This window comes from Leptonotus elevatus, chromosome 14, assembly GCF_054856555.1.
Source record: "Leptonotus elevatus isolate MCC_2025b chromosome 14, RoL_Lele_1.0, whole genome shotgun sequence".
NCBI lineage: Eukaryota > Metazoa > Chordata > Actinopteri > Syngnathiformes > Syngnathidae > Leptonotus > Leptonotus elevatus.
This window is the reverse complement of record NC_141252.1, coordinates 11922259-11942397: the sequence shown is the minus strand read 5'-3', so window position 1 is coordinate 11942397 and position 20139 is coordinate 11922259. Positions and strand designations below refer to the sequence as shown.

Here is a 20139-nt window from a genome sequence, read left to right as displayed (position 1 = left end):
CATTTGATGTTGGCATTGGGTGATGCCATTTTGCATAACATTAAGTACATTTCGCAGTGGCATTACTCAAATTGACCAACCATCTTATTCTTACCTCCCAAAAATTATTAGAAATGTATTCATTTAAATTAGTTTATCACCACGTTTTTATTTGCAGGAGTAACCTTAACACTTTATTTGTATCTATATTCATTTGGTTTTAATTGTTGTTAGTTGAACTATTTAAATTATCAAGTAAATTTAGCAACCATACAAATGCATATGTATGTTTATTTTTTTTTTTTAACTATTTGCAATCCTGCCTTGATTTTTACTTGTAGTTTTTATATTTTATAGTATCATTACTGAAGGCTTCAGATTTTGATTTCCCAAACAGTCATTTGGGGGGGGGGGGGGGGGACTCTCAAATATACTTTTGCAGCTAGTTAGGTAGGCCATGTTTTTATAACTTTGACAAAAAATATATTGGCATCATTTAAGGGGAAACGCGGTCATTTGAACCTTTCAGTAACTTTTCAAAGTTTATATACGTTTTAAAACACATTTTTAAGCTAAATCTGTTGCTAGATGCTTTTCCGCAGAGAAGTTAATAAAGCAAATGCCGCAACGTGCTAAATTGGCATCTGCTGAGCAGTTTGCCCCGACGTCACGTGACTCCGCCTCGCGCCTAAAGACCACTTTACCCGAAAACGACAATTTAGGAGAGACATCTTAACAAGCTGCACCATGACGGGCGTTTTCACGGCCGAGCAAATTTCCAACTGGTTTACCTCCGGGTCCACGTTTGCCAACATAAAGCTCACAGAAGAAGTGATCGAAAAGACAGTTTCTGAGACAAGGTAGGATCGTTTTTAAGCATCGAAAAGTTCAACTTAACCATCGCAAGCTAGCTTGTTGGACCTTTACCCCGCAGGTGCGCTAATTTCATTGGCATTTTCACTAGTAAAATCAAATTTTTATGTAGGCCTACTACTTTTTCTGTCGCAAACATAAGAAATATAAAATGCTTATTTTATTTTTATTTTTTTTTTCCGGATATGACTGATTGAAAAGAAAATTATATATTTTTATAATGCTCGAATGCTGTTCTTGGCAAATAACGCAGCCGTTTTGAAAGCACGCAAAAGCACCATAATAATGTGTATATAATTTATATATGTGTGCATACATTTGTAGTGTGTGTGTTTAATGGTATAAACGAATACAATTATTGCTTTCATTTCAGTAATTTTATTACATATTTGATTCGGTAATACATGGGTTCACCCAATTTAAAACAACTCTATCTTTTAGGGCTGCACGATATTGGAAAAACATGCGAAATGTGATATGGGTGTTGGATAGCGCAATAGCGACATTATTGCGATATTTAACAGGTCTCTAAATAAATTATATTTTCATTATCTAATTACATGCGAGGACCCTCCTCCCCAAAAAAAGCACAACAGTGTTCCCTCGCTATAACGCGGTTCACTTTTCGTGGGCTCGCTGTCTCGTGGATTTTTTAAAAGTGCAATTTTACATGCATTTTTTTATACAGTAATGTACCTATTTTATAAAATTTATGAAGGTTTGAACTCTGAGAATTAGGGCTGCACGATATTGGAAAGATATGCGATATTATTGCGATATTTAACATCTAAAGAAATTATATTTTCATTAATTAAATAAAAAAAATTTTTAAATGTGAAATATGAGCAGACTATGTGCAGTAATTTGATCTAAACATTGTAATTGAGGCTAAATTTATGAAGTGCAAACACTTTACAAGTGTTACCATAAACATTCGAGGACCAAAAAAGAAAAAAAACATTGCAGTGTTACCTCGCTATATCGCGGTTCACTTTTCACGGCCTCGCTGTCTTGCAGATTTTTTAAGTGGAATTTTACATGCATTTTTTTTACAGTAATGTGCCTATTTCATCAAATTTATGAAGGTTTGAACATTGAGAATGTTTAAATGAGAGAAATGTGACAAAGTAAATGCCTCAATGAGAAAACTGTATAAACTGTGTGGTGGAGTTTTTTAGCGCCTTAAAACCTTTATAATAAATGTAAAACATAAAGCTAACTACTTTGCGAATTTCATTTATTGCGGGTAACACTGTACTCCTAAACAGTTAATTTATTTAAGCATAACCATGGGTAAGTGACAACCATGAAATTTCCAAGAGCTTTAGCATGAGTGGTAAATTAAATAATATATACAAAAAAATATATAGTAATAATTCTTGAAAACAAAGTGCTTAAGATGCAAGTCTTCCCGTTTCAATGTTACACTGTAACAATGAAACGTTTTTTATGGTTACTAACCATAAAAACAACACTGCTTAACAAAATTATTCAAGGTTTTTTTGCCATGAAGACCAGCATGTTCACTTTGGCCGGTTTTAAACAAGTACGCTGGCATGTAACTACATTGCCAGAGGCACGTAAAAGATTCTCTCTGAGGATGATCTGCTTGCAGGTATACAGACTGAGATACTTTGGCAAGCTGCGGTAATAGCTTTGTGGCGCTTGGAATTTTTCTCGCAAGGTGTGACACTCGCAAAACTGTCATTAATGTTTATCTATTTGCTATTTTACAACTTGCCTTCACGTTAGTAGTATTGGGACTCTGAAGACGATGACAATGTAGATTGGTTGCGTTTCAATCAATCTGCTGGTTGCTGTCAAGATGGCCAACTCGCGCTACTCCTCTACTAACATGGCACCTGAGAAAGGAACAGGGCGTTTGGGTAAGGTGACAGGACACAAAAATACACGGCAAGCCGAAGATCAATTGGTAATTGACGAGTGTTTACTGAACATGCGTAGGCAATTGATTTTAAGAGCAGAATGTATTTTCTATCCAGAAGACATCATTTACATATTAATCTAGACCACATATTCATTGAGAAAAGTGTCCTCGTGGTGTGCTACATGCCTCTGTTGGCCTCATTGGAACTGGATAATAATATGGAAGTTCCCACTCCCTTTTTGCTCTGAGCCAACTGGCGTACCGCATGGCTTTGTCCACATATCCGGACACAGTTGGGATCTCCTCCCTCAGCCTTTCATCACTACTGCTTGCTTTAGCAACGTGCTGCTCTACTTTGTTGCGGCTTGTCCATAACCCCGTTGTTGGGAGCTGCTTCGCCTTCCCTGAGAGGCTGCATTCTTCGCCACGTTGTCTTTGGTCGATGTCTCGTAGCACCAGCTTGAAGACGGCGACGAGCTCCCATGGCATCACTTTGCTGGCTGCAAGCACCTCATGAAACCTGTGGAATAAACATGTTAAAAAGATCCTGAAAAGATTTTCTCAAAAGTTAAATTTTTTAGCAATAGAAAATGTCTAGAAAATATAATTGACATTTTCTATTGCTTTTTTTTTTCTCTGGAGAAAAAAAAAGGCAATAGAAAATGTCAATTATATACTCAAGACGAAGCAGACGCTCACTTATCATGCACTAAACAAGGTATTTAATTCATGCTTTTCTTATCAAACACTATTTGTTTTTAAGAATAATAAAGAACTAAGAATATATAAGAAAATAATTCCTCTACAGTTTGGGAAAGAAAATATTTTAAAGTGAAAACATCTTTGAAGTCAACCATTCAGTCATACAGTCGATCGAAGTGTTCTTGGAAATGCTACGAATCTGTTCTCATGATGCCTTTAAGGCACTTCTTCACCTTCACCTCATGTTCACATGACCTGATAGTGTGACATTAACACACGGTGGCTTTGTTGGCAGCCTGCTCTGCCTCACTCCCCCCCTTTGGCTCATGTGCGCTTCGCCCGCTGTCAGGCTGCATTTTGATGGCGAAGCAGCTATCTGCTGCTGACAGCATGCTAATGTGGGGGGATCTCAGAGGATGGCATAGTTTCTACAAAACACCTGGAGAGCACTGCTGCAGCGTGGACCGGCGGGATGCTGGCGCACAGCACTTCCAGTTGGTCTAGCTCTGATGTGGGGATGAGGGACTTCCACCTGGGGCACCTCTGAAAACGTGGGTGATCCACAGCGCTGTGGGCAAGCCTGTGCCCCAGCTCCAGCATCCTGGTCGTGCACTCGCGCTCCAGCACGTGCCATAAGAGCTCTCGGATCACCTCATGGCTTGCTCGGTCCCCAGGGCGGGTCTGAGATGAGGTTTCGGTCTTCGTGGATGGGTCATGGGACCATTTTGGCCATCTGAAGAGTGGCATAGCCAGGACGGCACTGAAACACTGAAGAATAGGAATGGATGAGCCTGTTGTGAGGCAATTTGTAAAAACAACTACCGGTGTCACTTCAAATTAGAGGTGTCAGAAATAATCACAACATATTGGATTCTCAATTTATTTGACAACTTTTAATAATTTTCATGAAAAAAGATGGATTGTCTTTTGTGCTCCATGAAAATAAGAACATCTACTTTTGGTTAATTACTAAACAATAACACCAAACAAACAATAATTGATTAATAAATAGTAAATGGGCAAAACAATGCAAAGTAAAATTGTATCTGATTATTTGATTTATCGATGGAATAAATGATAGAATAATCAATTCTAAAAATATTTAATAGTGGCAGCCCTACTTCAAACTTAAATGTAGCCAGTTGGTCAAAGGAAGCTTTAAATGTAGACTGAAAAACTAAGACTGAATGTCTAAAACGACTGTTTTCTTAAAATAAAAAGCAAGAAAAAGATCAATACTTACAAAACCAGGCTAACTGCAAACAAGTTCTCGCAGAATAAAAGCTCCTACATCAGTCCGCTACATCTTTTGCTTGTCCAGTACAGTCCACGTTTTTTTTGCGGCAGTATTTGCTCTGTGCTGTTGTTATTCTGTTATGACCATCATCAGTGCCAATGCCTGTTGTCCTGCCTTCTTCCAGGAGAGTTAGTCACGCTGTGGCTTGCGAGGGCTGTCACCTCCGCTCGGTCAGCTGCTTTGTGCAGAGGAAGGAAAGAGGGCGACTGTGTGGCGTGTGCATGTTGAAGTACCATTAGGGTTTGTGCCTCCCTTTGCTAGGGGCAAGTGAGGGCAAAGACTAAATCCCTGGCCAAAGCAAAGAAAAGGGGACAAGAGATGGCCCTGAGTGATGAACTCGAATTTTGTGGTTACAGTAATTTCTGGACTATAAGCCCGCTACCTTCTTCACTTGCATTCCACCCTGTGGTGCGGCTTATCCAACAGATAACAAGGGGGGAGCACTATAAAGGAAACGCAAGAGCGTCACGCAGAGCAAAACAAACCAAGTGAGCTCAAATACAGTAGGAGAAGAAGGAACAAGAGCGAGCCAATTTGCGCCCTCATTATGGAAAAGAAAGTAGCGGGAACCACCGGTGCGGTAACATCAAAACACCTGCGGCTTACAGTCAGGTGCGGCTTATATGTGTAGCTATTCCCAAAATTTTGCTGACGCGGCTTTTGGTCGTGCGCCTTATAGTCCAGAAATACCTGTAGTTTGTCTTCCAAGTTGAATAAATATTAACCTGTGTGCTTCTCAACATGTACTCAAATTGTTTTATCCTGGAGAAAATAGCTACTACAATTACTATTTATCCTGGTTTTAATGCCAATGTAGTCTTACTTTATTCGGTCACTCCCCAAATGTCATGACCACAAGAGTGTGTTTAAGCAATAAATGGAACATTAAATGCCATTTAAATTCCTGTACCACGTTAAAGCACGTTTACTAGGTGTGGGGAATCACGGGGCGACACAAACATTGAGAACAAACGGCAGAACGATTATGTAAAAATAGATAATAGACAATAGTGGGGTAAGGCGGTACGTTAACTTCCATTCATCATGACAAGTGACAGCATCAAACTGTCAAAGTTCACTTTACAACTACTTAAAGTTACGTGAATTGTTAGCTTTATAATTGCTGCATTTATCCAAATAATGGCAAAGTGATCATATGATCCATAAATTATCGACTGAGCTTTATGGGTTTGTGTGTATTGTATGTAAATATGCTTGTGCAATGATAATCACAATTGTCAAGTTTATCTGAACACTTCAGAAAGATTGCCAGAGTGCGAGTGTGCCCCAAAAAAAAAAGTCAGTAAACATGGCATTCTCCTTCTATTATCAGTCCTGATAAAGACGACCAAACAAGTTTGAATAAGAAAAAAGATGACCAACCAAGTGAGTATGATCATTTCTATGCAGTTGTCAATTTACATAATTCAATGTACCATCTCCCCCCGCCCCCATCATAAGCAATGAACAATTTCATGCTCTATTATCTGAATCCTTATAGGAAGCAGCCCTCCTCCACTAGCAAGCTGCAAGTATCCCAGCTTCCCCATTACCAAAAACAGATGGGAGGTAAAATGTGGAGTCCATTTTCTGTTTGCACAGAGCTTGTTTGTGTGTGTGTGTGTGTGTGTGTGTGTGTGTGTGTGTGTGTGTGTGGGTGTGTGTGTGTGTGTGTGTGTGTGTGTGTGTGTGTGTGTGTGTGTGTGTGAGACCTCATTCACATTGGAAGTTTTTATCCCCTGGACTTAATAAAACATGCTTTTTTGCAGCAGCATTTCAAATTCATAGATTTAATACTGAGCTTTCCATTTTGGCTTGGTATTTATTAAATAAGCACATCAATTTGCTCTGCTATATGCCTTTTTAAATTCAGCCTAATGGAGCTTTGTGTGTGCGCGCATGCGTGCTTGTGCTCCCTTCCAGCTGATTTCTCTCATAGAAAACAACTCTGTCGTGATTATTCGAGGAGCCACGGGCAGTGGCAAGACCACCCAGCTGCCACAGTACATTCTGGACCACTACAATGACAAAAATGCCTCTTGCAACATTGCGGTCACGCAACCGCGCAAAATTGGTGCCACCAGTATTGCTCGATGGGTCGCCACTCAAAGAAAGTGTACCTGCGGTAGTCTGGTTGGATATCAGGTTGGTGCAACCTATATTTTTCAAATCTACTACAATCTGACTCGCCGTATTAACACAATAATTACGTAGCACAATAAAGTTTCCATTTGATTAAGTGCCAAGTAACAGCATTAATTTGGTAACGACATGCAGATCAAAGCAACCTGTTTCACATCAAGGTATGGTTGTGAGGGGGGGGGGGGGGGGGTAGAGGAGATGATGATAATAGAGAGTAATAATTTTGCCACACAGTAACTTCTCCAGCCTCGCTCCTCTCTGTCTCTTCGCCTCCTCCGTGGAAGTTTAAAGTCTAAACCCGATCTGACTGCAGCACATGCATCTCCAAATGCGTGCGTGCACATACACATGGAGACTACCTACCCCCACCCATGGGAAGGCTTGGCTGTACTCATGCCTTTCTTTTTTAGGTTAACCATTGAGAAATTAAGGCGCCGAGTTGCCCAAAATTACTCACATTTTTAGAGCCCTACCACCCGAGAACATTGCTATCTTAAGCCATTAATGTTCAATTTGTGCACTTACATTTTGCTTGAAGGAGTTTTCCCCCTCCATTCCTACCTTTTTTATTTTGTTCAAGTTATGCTCTCCTTGAACGAAAGCTCTCTTCTAAAATGTACTTCCCTGCAGCAGTGGATTTGTTCTCAAGTCACTCTGACCTGCGTCGTCATCCCAGCTCCCTGTGAACACACACATCGGGGTTGCGTATGTACTGTACATGTGGTTAAATCAACTCCACAGTCTATAATAGATGTAGGAATTATTATAGATTTATTAAGGTAAACCAGGAGGTATAAATCTGATAGACATTGTGGCTATAAACTGCACATGAGGAAGTTGAGTATAACCTTATTAATAAACAAGTGTCATATCTTCATTTTAGGTTGGACTGGAAAAGATGGCTACTGAGCACACCCGACTAATCTACATGACTACAGGAGTGCTGCTGGAAAAACTGATTAATGCCAAGACCCTCACGGAGTACTCTCATATTTTTATTGATGAGGTACATGTAAACATTGTATCAAAATTGACATCTTTAAAACAATTTGGACAAATAACTCTTGCCTAATTAAGGTTCACGAGCGTACTGAGCAGATGGACTTTCTCTTGCTGATTGTGAGGAGACTCCTTAGCACCAACTCTCGTTACGTGAAGGTAAACAACATCTGTGGAATTTTGTGCAGTTAATAAGAGTTTTCCTTAACAGTAGCCATTTTGTCCCAGATAATCCTCATGTCAGCCACCATCAACTGCAGACAATTTGCAGAGTACTTCAGCCTCCCTGTTCGTGGAAAGATGAGCCCAGCCTATGTGTTTGAGGTGGAGGGGACACCTTACGGCATTGAGGACTTTTACTTGGACGACCTTGAGGACTTGTGTCTAGTCAAATCAGAGGTGGGCATTTTACAAAATGTTGCCGTTCCGCCATTCGTCCAAGCCCCGTCCGTCATCGTCAGGCCATCATTTTTTTTCCCAAACTGAAGCCAACTGTTAATCTGTATTGTAACCACGTTTCCGTCATCGCTTTCATCGCCACTATTTTAGGACCTACATACATGTGGACATTCCGTCAGTACTGTCTGACGGACAATCCTGGCAGAATGCCCACCCCTGCTTTTCAGTAATCAAATAAGCATGCATCATTATACCGTCACTGTATTTAGTAGTTGAATCACCAAACAATATAAACAGTTCACATTCACATGAAACATCATTAAACTAGTTAGCATACTTGCCAAAACTAGGGGTAAATTGGGGTGACATCACACATGAGCATACACGTATGCTATAGTGTACAATAAACACTTGACACCGGCATTGATTAAACTCACTAGTCTTTAAAAAAAAAATAATAATAATAATTTTTTATCAAGCTTCTCATCATTTGTCAGCAAAACGGGCGTCTGCCAGTGTTGTACTGACGTGACCTCTGGGTGCAATATCTAATGAATTCTGCCTGATGCTGGCGCTTTCCTTGGACATCGTTTCCTAGCGCGCTTTCATGCTTCTTGTTCCCAGCTGGATTCAGCACGTTTAGATGAAAGCTATATCTCATCTGAGATGTACAACCTTGCCATCTACCTCATTGATAACTTTGATAAGATGGAAGGGGAGAATACCAGGTGATGACTCTTTGCACCAACATTACAAACAGAATTTTGGTAGCCTTATAAGAAGATTAAGCGGTGGAGTGTGTTTGTGTGTTAGCAGCGCTGCAGAGAAAGAAGGCGGCGTGAGCCCTTCAGAGAGAGGCAGTGTCCTTGTTTTCCTCCCCGGATTGTACGAGATAAGATATATGCAGCAAGCCCTGTCCGCGCTGGTCAACAAGAGGTCATTATATACATTATCCAAATCTATCAGTCTTTCAGACAATTTTTGTCACTTTAACCCCATTTAAGAAGCTTGGATGTCCTTGTTTTTTTTAGGTTGCAGGTTTTTGCTCTTCACTCCACTGTAACAATGGAGGAACAATATGGAGTATTCCTGCCTCCCGTACCTGGATACAGGAAGGTAAAATTGTGCCTTGCTTCTTTTTTCTTGTCAGTTCATTATTCTAATGTTGTTCTGACCTTTGCAGATTATTCTTTCAACCAACATTGCAGAAAGTTCAGTGACTGTGCCCGATGTCAAATATGGTAGGTTATTTTACCTCTCTTGCTCATTTTGGTCTAACCCTCAAGATTTGGATCTAATCCCCAGGGCTGGGTTTAAAAAACTCTATATGTCGATATTCCTTTTCATAGCCCAATATTGATTCATAAAACCATGAATCGATACTTTTAAATATGGCTACCAAATGCAAATGTACCCTTCTGTTATTCAGAGGAGCCCAGTGTTTTTGCCATTTATATTTACATTGTGCTGTGGTTGTAATCGATTTCAATTATTATTTATTGTTTTGATCAGGTCATGTTCAGTAAAACACACATGATTAATGTAACTGCATTGGATTCAATTTTAAATGTAAATATTATTTTCTTTTATTTTTCATACTAATGTATCAAGTAAGAGTAAGAAGTTTCTATTTGCGGCATTGATACTTCTGAGAATGAGTTCCATATAAAAGTAAAATTGGTACTGCATGAAATCCTTAACTAAATCGAAAATAAATGTGAATTGTGGATTGAATCGAATCAATTTTGGAAATCTGAATCCATGCCCAGCTCTACTAATCCCACTTTATCTTGGATACAACCAAGTGTTTCTATTCAATATAAGACCATTTTCCATACTTTTTCCTTTCTGTGCAGTTATTGATTTCTGCTTGGCCCGTCAGTTGGTTTGTGACAAGGAAACCAATTACCAATCTCTGCGTCTCACATGGGCATCCAAGACCAACTGTAACCAACGTAGAGGTACAGTACAAATGTTACAAATTAATATTCTAATAAGTACAGTAAAGTATGTCATCACTTCCTCTTACTCTGTTCTTCTTTTCTTTTAGGAAGGGCGGGTCGCGTTTCCAAGGGCTACTGTTACCGACTTGTCAGCAAAGCCTTCTGGAGAGATGAAATCCCAGACTACATGATCCCTGAAATGCTGGTATGCACTTTTGATCGGCCATGGCGCCCTCATGGTGTTCATCTTAATGCGCCCTGTGTGCCCTCTCAGCTTGCTCCCCTGTCCACCATACTGCTGAAGGTGAAGCTGCTGGACATGGGGGACCCGCGATCCCTCCTTTCGACAGCTCCCTCACCCCCCAATCTCAAGGAGATTATGAGGACTGTGCTTCAACTGAAAGAGGTGGGTGCATTTGGCGAAGGTTTTATTTTTTTTCTCTCTATCTCTCTTTATATGACTCTTAGAGGTCTGACGATAAGCGTCCCATACTAGCCTTAGGAAATAAAATTACTTCTGTATGTTCCATTAGTATTGAGTATGTATTAGTTATCATTAGGGTGACTCAAATTGACAAATGCCGAATCAGAATTTTTGGATTTAGTCAGAACGGGGTCGCACCAAAACAATAAAGCTAACTGGTGCATAGCATGCAGTGTCATTTCTCCCTTCCCTCTGACCCGCCAAACATCGTCCTCTCTTCATGGGCCCGAGACGATAGGAAACCACAAACTTGTGAAGGGTGCTGCAGTGAGCAGTGTTCGTACTGTTTGAAAGTGTGCTGCGTTCAAGTGAGCATTAAATTTAGCTGTTAAGCAGTCAGCCAATAAAGTCCAATATCAACACCTTTTGAATACTTGCAGTTGACCTCGCACACCGTCCTATCGAGGTAGACGAAACATGAAAATACCCAGATTAGCTTCGTGCTAGCTAGCAGTTGCTACGACGCAAGAAGGAGGATTTGAAATTGGTCCAAATGAAGACCTTGAGTTCTGCTGTTGGCCACTGTACGGCGAGGGATCCTGCTGAGATCTACATGACAGTTTGAGTTTAGCAGTCTAACAATTTGTGGAAAGCAGCTGTTCCTCAGGCTGGTGGCACTTTTCCGGATGTTCCGCAGCCTCCTGCCTGAGGGGAGAGAGGATGTATGGGGGGGGCATTTTGATGATGCAGACAGAGCACTCTTTCTTGTGAGACAAATGCATCAAGTTACAATAGCAGCTGTTAAAAAGCCTTTTTGAAGCTGCTGGTTTCTCTCAAGGATGCAGGATTCTCCAGGGTCTTGCTATCATGTATGAAACTATCGCTAGCCAGTGCTCACACAAAAACGTGTGCAGTGGGCTTCGAAATGAATGGACTATTTTTCAGTTTTATTCACTGATAACTGCAGTGCTGCTCTAGTTGGTCCAGGTGGATGCCGTTTCTGGATGGTTGAAAATAAATGGATGATAGAGTTAGTGTTTCAAAGAGGGGATAACTATTGACAGAGGTCATTTTTGATCAAAACGGCTTATTTTGAAAACAAGAACTCAATGTAATGAGTCATAAATTAGACCGATTTTTCAGCATTCTATACAATTTGTTTTTGTTTTGGTGTGCATAATAATTTAGTAGGCACAGTATATTTTGAGTAAGTACTAAAAACAATTTTTTCCCCAATCAATACAGAAGCCGATATGCTAAAATGATACACTGTAATAGCATTGACTATTTGATGCAAATGATCAAAAGCACCATTTGCTTGATAATTTAGAACACAGTGTATGTCATGGCCACTTGGGACATTATTCTCTTTTGCTCTGTAGATGGGGGCCCTGTCTGCTAAACAGGATGGTAAATATCAAAATGAGGACGGTGACCTGACGTTCCTGGGCCGAGTGCTGGCCCACTTACCTGTGGACCTTTACCTTGGCAAGATGATTGTCCTGGGCCACATCTTCGGTTGTCTAGATGAGTGTCTCATCATAGGTCAGCCTGTCCACATTATCTTATTAAAGACTTCAGTTACTGTATCAGAAAGTAAAGTGCAGTATGTTTTTTTTTTTTACACAAACTACACTAACACACACTAACTTCTATCATCAGCTGCTTGCAACTCTATGAAGAGTTTCTTTGCCATACCTTCAATGCAGCAGCTTGCCGGTCACAGGTGAGTCACATGCTTACTTTGTAGTCGTTGGAGCCCCTATGTTGACCTGTATGTTTGGGGGGGGGGGGGGGGGGTGTTCTCCCAAATGAATATGAAGTTTGTGAAGATCATTGTCTAATTCATACTTGCAGAGTAGCCATTTCTTATCACACATGTCCATATATGGTCAAATCATGTTTCCACTTCCACCAACAGAACCCGAGCAAGTAGCCATATACTGTAATAAGAAATCAGACAGAAATGTTATTGTTACATCAGTCACTTCACTGTCTTTATTTTCTCTTTTTAAATATGATAAACAATCTTTATGCTACAGATTAAGCCTGAATTTCATCTTGTCTTCTGAATATTTGCGTTCTAGGAGCAAGCTGGCCTTTGCCCAAGGAAGCCAAAGTGATTCCATAGCTTTTGTCAACACCTTCAAAGTAATGCTAATGTGCAAAATTACTTGTAAACTCATACATCTTTTGTTTTATAAGGGATTTACTCGTTTTCTCATTCCTTCCCTATTGTTAGGCATGGCTCTCCTCCAAAAATCAAGGACAGCTGCGAAACATGAAGGTACACGAAACAACTGAAAATAAACTGACACCTATTCGTGTTTATTTTGTTTTTAAACTGAGCTCACCATTAATCGTCATTAGTTGCCATTAATGTAGCTGGTGTTCTGTGTGGTTGTCCTCTATCCTCAGGATGAACTGGTTTGGGGAAAAGAGAACTTCATTCAAATCAAGAGGATCCGAGAGGTACCTCTTTCAAAGGATTCACTTCATGGTCTTATATTTGAACTAAAGTAAAAAAAACCTAAAAAAAAAAAACCTGTGATAAGCAAATCATGCGATGGCCTCCCTTTGGCAACCCCTGATGGGACAAGCTGGAAGTCACAACCTCAACTCTTCTCGCTATCCAGGTTGCAGAGCTGTATTTTGAGCTGAAAGAACGTGGGAAACAGTTCAACATGCACGTGCCACAAAACACCCAGCCTTCAGACTACACCAGCATAAACACACAGAAGTTCATTCTTCAGGTTTGTGATGAACTTGATCACTTAGGGTCATATTCTCCCCTGTGTGCACGCACTCTTCCGTCAAACTCGGATCTTTTTGTTTGTTTTGTTGTTGTTGTTTTTGGCGGGGGGGGGGGGGGCACCGCTTAGTATTAAAACAAATACATGGCACAATGGTGTGTTGGATTTGGAATCATTTGTAGGTTTGTAAAATAAGTTTTAAGTGACTTAGTGTGGTGTGTGGCACAAGCTAGTTTTACGGCCCTGCTGATGTGATGTCTTTCACATGGACCTCTCTTATCCAGGTTGTCATTGCCGGTGCCTACTACCCCAACTACTTCCTCGAGGGGGAAATCGATGAAGATCTGACTTCTCGAGCGTTGAGTGGCTTAAACCCGAAAACGACAGTGATGGTATGTCGTCAAATATTGATCGTTTACTGAGCAGAGGGGTATTCCAGCATTTAGGTTATGTGAAAACTATTATCTGTGTGAAATTCGATCCAGGTAGAAAAAAAAATTATTATTAAATTAAAGATTTCATCAAGGTGAGAGTACTCAGACTTTGTTGAACTAATTCAGATCAGCTGTTCTAGACCAGAAGGATCAGTTTTCAAGTTCAGGGGAAGCCACCTCAAAACTGCGATTATAATAATATGCTGTAAGATCATGTTGAACCTGCTGGAATACCTTTCAGGTCTTTCATCGAGACCTAATGTTTCGCTGTTGGGCCAGTGGAGCGTGATATCTTTTAAATATAACGTTAATACCAATAAAGAATTAAATAACATGACATGTTGTGCCCAGTTGAGGAACCTCCCCCCGTACAGTTTTCTTTACTACAAGCAGCTGCTGTCTCTGTTCCGCCAATGTGGACACGTCAAAGCCATTGCCTTTGATAACTCCAGGTAGTGAAATATGAAATGCGTTTTTTAATGTAAAAGAGACCACACCATCACTGCAAATGTTGTGTGTTTGTGTGCACAGAGCATATGTGGAATTCTACAAGACATCGCAGGACTCTGCAGCACTTCCTGAGGTGTCGCTCGCCCTCCTCCTGGCCCAGCAGAAATCTGCCCTGGAGCTTTCTGTCTACCCCATAGACCAAATAGAAACCTGTGCTGGGAGCAGACAAATAACTCACTTGAAATATGCGAGGTATAGTTCTTTTCAGGTATTTCAGGAATTCAACTTTAGAACTTGATTTGACAAAAATCATAGATTTGTAATGCAAGTGGCAGCACAATAACACTGACGGTTTGTGTGATGCTCCTGTGTAGGGTGAATGTTGACTTACAAAACCAATCAGTCCTGCCTGTGGGAGTGGTGAACAGCACCCTTGACCCAGACAAACTGCCCCCCAACCTCAGTTTTGTGGTGAACGTCACTATGGTCTGCATTCTTCCTCATTGCGATATTTCAAGCGCATTGGGCTGTCTCAATATTTGGACGCGTTTGCTGCAGGTGGTGGATGTGGGTCATTTCTGGGGATTCCGGGCAGATGAAGACAGTTTGCAGAAGCAGCGCCAACTGACAGGAGAGATCAACATGCGCACCTTGCAGCCTGTGACCGTGTCGCTCTATCCCAACTTTCTTTGCCTGGCGCCTTACTCTGATGTAAATGACCAGAGCCTCTACTACCGGGCCAAGATCCTGCACATACGTGGAAACACAGTGGAGGTAGCCGCAGATGACAATTTTCACGGAACAATTTCCTAATCGAGTAGGGACATGGCATCTTCTGTGCTTGCGTTGGCTTCCTCTTCTATTCCAAAAACATGCGTGTTAGGTTCAGTGATTACTTGAAATTGTCCATAGGTGTGAATTCTTGTCTGTCTATATGTGCCTTGCGATTGGCTTTGTGAACAGTCTATGGTCCAGCTTCTCTCAGCTGGGATAAGTCCTCACACCAATGACCTTAATGAGCACAAATGGTACAGAAACTTGATTTATGTCTTGCCTCGTATATCCTCAGCATATCACACTTTCCTAGTCCTGACCGTTTTTTGTAGATTGAGGTCGTGTAACATACAAAAGTACATCATGCTAATTCATGATGTACAGACTCATTCTTTTCCATGTTCCACATGAAAGTGGACTCAAGCAAAGGATGTTTTTGTTCTGCAGGTGTTCTTCTTGGACTTTGGTAACACAGTGTCTGTCCGGTGCAACAGCCTGAGGGAGCTCCCATCTGACCTCCAGTCTCACCCCTTCCAGGTATCAGCAGTGCGGCTTACCACTCAACTCTTCATTTTTCGGTGTGTTGATGAACAGAAAGACAACTGTCCTTCTCCTACTCTCAGGCTCAGGAGTTCCAAGTGATCGAAATGCGTCCGTCAGCAGACTCCATCATATTTGGCAACCACTGGAGCAGCCGGGCCCGTCAACGATTCATGGCACTGGTGAAAGGCCACTCTGTCATTGTGTCGCTTTACTCTGTTCTCCACGAAGTGATGCGTGTGCAGCTGCTCATCGGCAAGGAGACCACAAACAGAAGCGTCGTCGACATGTTTGTGGAAGAGGGCTACGCCATCCATGCTGAAGAAAGCTTCGACTCCAAGGTAACTCGTCATTTAGAAGTCAACGACTAGATTGCACAATATTGTAGAAATGTGGTGCTAGTTCACAGAACTATCGAGATGTTCACACATAGATAAAATTGTTGGTACTCCTCTGTCAAAAACACACAATTGTGACAATTGCTGTTATCCTTTCCTGGGTGTTTCTATAGCTGTGTGTTTTGGGTAAATTATCTTCCTGGAAGATCCCAGACCTTCCTCTGAGACCAGCTTTCTGACACGAGGCAGCCCATTTCTTTCCAGAATGATTTCATTGTACCTTTCATAGATTCAAGACTTATGCCAGATGAAACAAAGCACAGCCCCAGAGCCTCCTCACAGTATAAGGGACAGTGTTCTTTTCTTGGTAGGCTTAATTTTTGCATTTGAACATAGAGGTGATGTGCCTGGCCAAAAAGCTCCAGTTTTGTTCCCCCTGGAGCTTTGTGGTTCGTTATTTCTTGTGGCAAATTCCATTTCTGCGGTTCAGTGTAGTACACATCTTGTCAAAGTTGTCACCAAACAGCACACTGGCTACTTGACACCCTAAACCAGTTTTTCATTCACAACAATTTAGCTCAGGTGTGTATTTTGACATGGACTCCTATATTCAATTGTAGATCCAATAGATGTTTTAAGATTCTGTCTATGTTTTTCATCTTTGCCCTGCAGCAAAACCATGAGGTGCTGATTTCTCTGTACAGAGACATCAAAACAGGCATGTATGTCCCCAATTCCGCCAGCAGCTCCTGGAAGGATCGCAAGAAAGAGGAGAAGGAGCTCATCGACTTTCTCCTTTCCCACTTTTCCAAGATCACGCCTTATTCCAGGACAAAGGCAAGATATGATTTAAGGGGAACTAAACCCAAGATGTCAAAATGTTCTTTTATGTTTTTAAATGATTTTTTTTTTTAACTTTTCTTTTGATGAGTTGCACCCATAATCTAAATCTCCATTTGCCATACTACATTTGAATTGATTCACATCTTCCGTTTTTTCCAAAAAACGTGCCATCGTCAAACAAATAAAAAAGAAAAAATCCAATTTCATTAAATGTTAAATTTAAATTGAGGGCAAGAGACACCTCAGAAAGTGTTGCGGAGTACTGTTGTGTCTTGTAAAACATGAAACAAAAAATATGTTCAACATGTCTCCAAGCTAGATTTTTGATTTTCGTTTTTGAAATATAATTACCATGTGTGTGCTCCTCCAAGCAGATCACCTGATCACAGGGCGTCAGAGTAAATTTTTGAATGGGGCCGAACTTTGCCGACATGTCTTAAATGATGGATTACGACGGTATTACGAACAAATGCGCATGTTGGCGAAGGTATTAATTTGCAACGTTCGCAGCTCGGTGGGATATGGGCTTAAAGGCTTGAGAGCATTTTTGCATCTTGAAAATATTGATGAATTGTGTATTCAGAGTGATGGCAGAAATTTTGCTGTGACCGTTTCCAGGAGATGGTGCAGCTTTAAATTACATAAACTAATCATTTTTGGGCACATCATATCTGGGTAACAAGAACACAAAGAGGAGTGACAAAAGATCTGAATCACTACATGAGTGTATTAATTACAACTGAGGTGTTCTAAATTATTGTTTCCCCCACAGGTTCGTCTGCTAGGACCAAGCAGTCCTCACAAAATCCAATTCCACTGCGTGTACCACCAAACGTACACCAAGTACGTTTGTCATGCCCAAGGGCCCAATTCAAATCTAGCGGTCATTGCGCCTGCTAATCAACGAGCTGTGTCTTTCTCCCAGGCCCGTGTCCATAGAGCGAAGCAGCGTCAACAACATGGCTCTGAATGTAAACCCTCACTACAAGCACCAGAGAATGCTGGTAGCCGGGAGCGTGTTCGTCAATCCGACAGGTGCCATGGAAATGCAAGCATGCCTCTAAACTACAGTGACAGTGATCGGTGATTCCCAACCAGCCTGTCATGAACATTAGTGTGCTATTAGAGATTACTAGGTGTGATGTGGGGAATGATCCAATTTCACTTAATTCAGAAAAATCATTTGTTTACTACAGTTGGCTCAATAAAGGTTGGAAAATTCTTCATACCAAACCATTTATAGCCTGAATGTGAAGTTTACCCCTTAAGCATCTTAATGAACTAAAATAATAAATGTAAATCATGCTACCTTAAGAATGGACACTGACCAGTATGCAAATGTTTTTGGCTTTAACATCATCTTTTGTAATATGTTACTACTGCATTGTGTTGCAGGTAACAACATTCTTCCAAGAGACACCACCCTCATGCCAGACATCCCTGGACTACCTGCCATTGTTACCATGCTCTTCACCCCCATCATGGAGTTGCGGTTAGTTTCACACGGACATATCCACTGCACTGACAGAGACGGCAAAATAATAAGCAGTAATACATCGTGGGGGTTGTATTCCAGACCACTCCTGTAATACGTGAAAACCACGATAAAGAAATACTCCATAGGCATAGTTTAAATACCATTTATGTAACTTAAAAAAAAAAAAAAAAAGTCTTTAACACACATTTGATTTTAGAGCGCAAGAGCAATGGATAGCAAAAAATATTGTGCAGTAAAGTGCAACAGTGTACCGATCCCTGTGTTTGCAAGTACTGTAGACAATCGAGTTTTTCCCTCCTAACTACAAACTTGGCTCACAATAGACATCAATAATCATGCCCCAAAATGAACATTGTGAAAGGAATCTACTAGTTTTTTTCCTGTAGCATTTAAAAGCAAAAACTAGGCTGTGCAGGCCACTTCCAGGTCTTTGTTCTTTGTGCATCATCAGCTTTCAGATTTACACCATCGCAGAGGAAGTTGTTGTGTGCTACCATCTAGTGGGCAAGAATAGAATTACATCCAGCATGGATAAGATTTAGAACAGTTAGTAACTACAAAAGAGATGCGTGAACCTGCGACGGAGGAGGATTTACTGGACTCGTTTCAGGTTCTCTCCATTTTCTTTTTAGCACTAATGAAGAGAAGACTCACTACACCGGCGCACTCTGTGGTTTGGGCTGGAACAATGAAACACAACGAGGCATCCTGCCTGACCATGACATTGAATTGGCCTTTGATGTTGAGTTTGATTTTGAAGACATCACTGAGGTAATGGCAAAGCTTTATTGTTTATATGTAAAGAAATCCAATTTGAAAGCCGTATCAACGGCAATAATGCTTAGTTTTCATTGGCACATAGAGTTGTAAGAGGTTTTACTCCTCGTGTAGTGCATCTAAGCATATATTGTATCGTTAACATTTAAAAAAATATATGGATCAATTTATTACAATTAATACCGGTAGATGAAATTCCTAAAAAGTAGACTTGAATCTCACCTGCAAGATGTGGTCAACATGTGTACTAATACAATCGGCTTTCCACAGTGTTGTCTTTTTTTCAGCTGTTTGACTTTTTTGTCGCACGGGTGTCTTCAGATAAATGCTTTGCGAGTGGCAATCAACAATCTGGCGTGCGAAGGCTCGAGTGGCACCATGCACTTGGCGTCCGACAAGATAGGGCAATTCCAGGAGGACTGTTGTGAACGTCTCATTAGGTCCCGCCCACACTCTTGCGCACTTTGTCAGAAGTTTAACGAAAACAAGACGTTCATTGGCTGTTTTGTATAGATTGTTTACCAAGCCACCTGCAAGGGAAGCTGTCACGCCAGTGTACTTTGAGAAAGCAGGCAGATGGAACCTGGTATGGTGGCCATTAGTCCTTTTTTATTATTTTGTTATCTTCTGAGACCCGTTATTGAGTTTGTTGTCATGCTACATTCTTGCGTTGTGTGCTCCCCCCCCCCCCCCCCCACAGGTTGAGCCTTCGCTGAAAATAGACATCGCTGAGGTTGACACACGAAAATCAAGAGTTCTCTTTGAGATGCATCCCCTCATTCTCCTCAACAACTGATTATATACATGCTGCATTTGCAAGCACTTTCCGTTATACTTTAATTCAAGAGTTCAAGATTTATTTTCTGTTCCAGTGGGACTGCAGCTTTGAATTTCCTAGTTTGTGCATTTTTGTACACATTGCCATGTGTAAAGGTTTGTGGCTTTATCTTTGTTGAGATAAGTTATCTTGTCCAAATAATTCCACAGCAGAGGGTCAATAAAAAATAATCAGATGATACTTGCAAATCATTCTTAAACCCTGTGACCTTACTTGTCACTACGCGCACACACAGTAATCCAAGATAC

General features: G+C 40.9%; 2 protein-coding genes across 3 annotated transcripts; one reads left to right on the top strand and one right to left on the bottom strand.

Annotated features, from left to right (window-relative positions):
* The first annotated feature begins 666 nt into the window (after window positions 1-666).
* On the top strand, window positions 667-20069 carry tdrd9 (tudor domain containing 9). 2 transcript variants are annotated; one of them, XM_086095008.1, is made up of 35 exons: window positions 667-839; window positions 6073-6125; window positions 6241-6308; window positions 6663-6884; window positions 7765-7887; window positions 7959-8039; window positions 8109-8279; window positions 8904-9007; window positions 9096-9215; window positions 9311-9395; window positions 9463-9520; window positions 10136-10240; window positions 10330-10427; window positions 10497-10628; window positions 12029-12191; window positions 12309-12372; window positions 12734-12797; window positions 12889-12933; window positions 13065-13118; window positions 13283-13399; window positions 13684-13791; window positions 14185-14285; window positions 14365-14535; window positions 14658-14769; window positions 14842-15057; window positions 15505-15594; window positions 15681-15938; window positions 16608-16772; window positions 17551-17621; window positions 17704-17813; window positions 18174-18270; window positions 18909-19047; window positions 19375-19493; window positions 19567-19639; window positions 19754-20069. In XM_086095008.1, the coding sequence occupies exons 1-35, from the start codon at window positions 727-729 to the stop codon at window positions 19847-19849; spliced, it is 3966 nt and encodes a 1321-aa protein (XP_085951134.1). In that variant the 5' UTR covers window positions 667-726; the 3' UTR covers window positions 19850-20069. The 2 variants fall into 2 exon arrangements, with proteins under 2 accessions (XP_085951134.1, XP_085951133.1); XM_086095007.1 differs by having other exon boundaries at window positions 9093-9215.
* rd3l (RD3 like) lies at window positions 2073-5012 on the bottom strand. The gene is made up of 3 exons (XM_086095010.1): window positions 4686-5012; window positions 3882-4210; window positions 2073-3260 (listed from the first exon to the last, which is right to left on the bottom strand). The coding sequence occupies exons 2-3, from the start codon at window positions 4187-4189 to the stop codon at window positions 2891-2893; spliced, it is 678 nt and encodes a 225-aa protein (XP_085951136.1). The 5' UTR covers window positions 4190-4210; window positions 4686-5012; the 3' UTR covers window positions 2073-2890.
* Window positions 20070-20139: the final 70 nt, after the last annotated feature.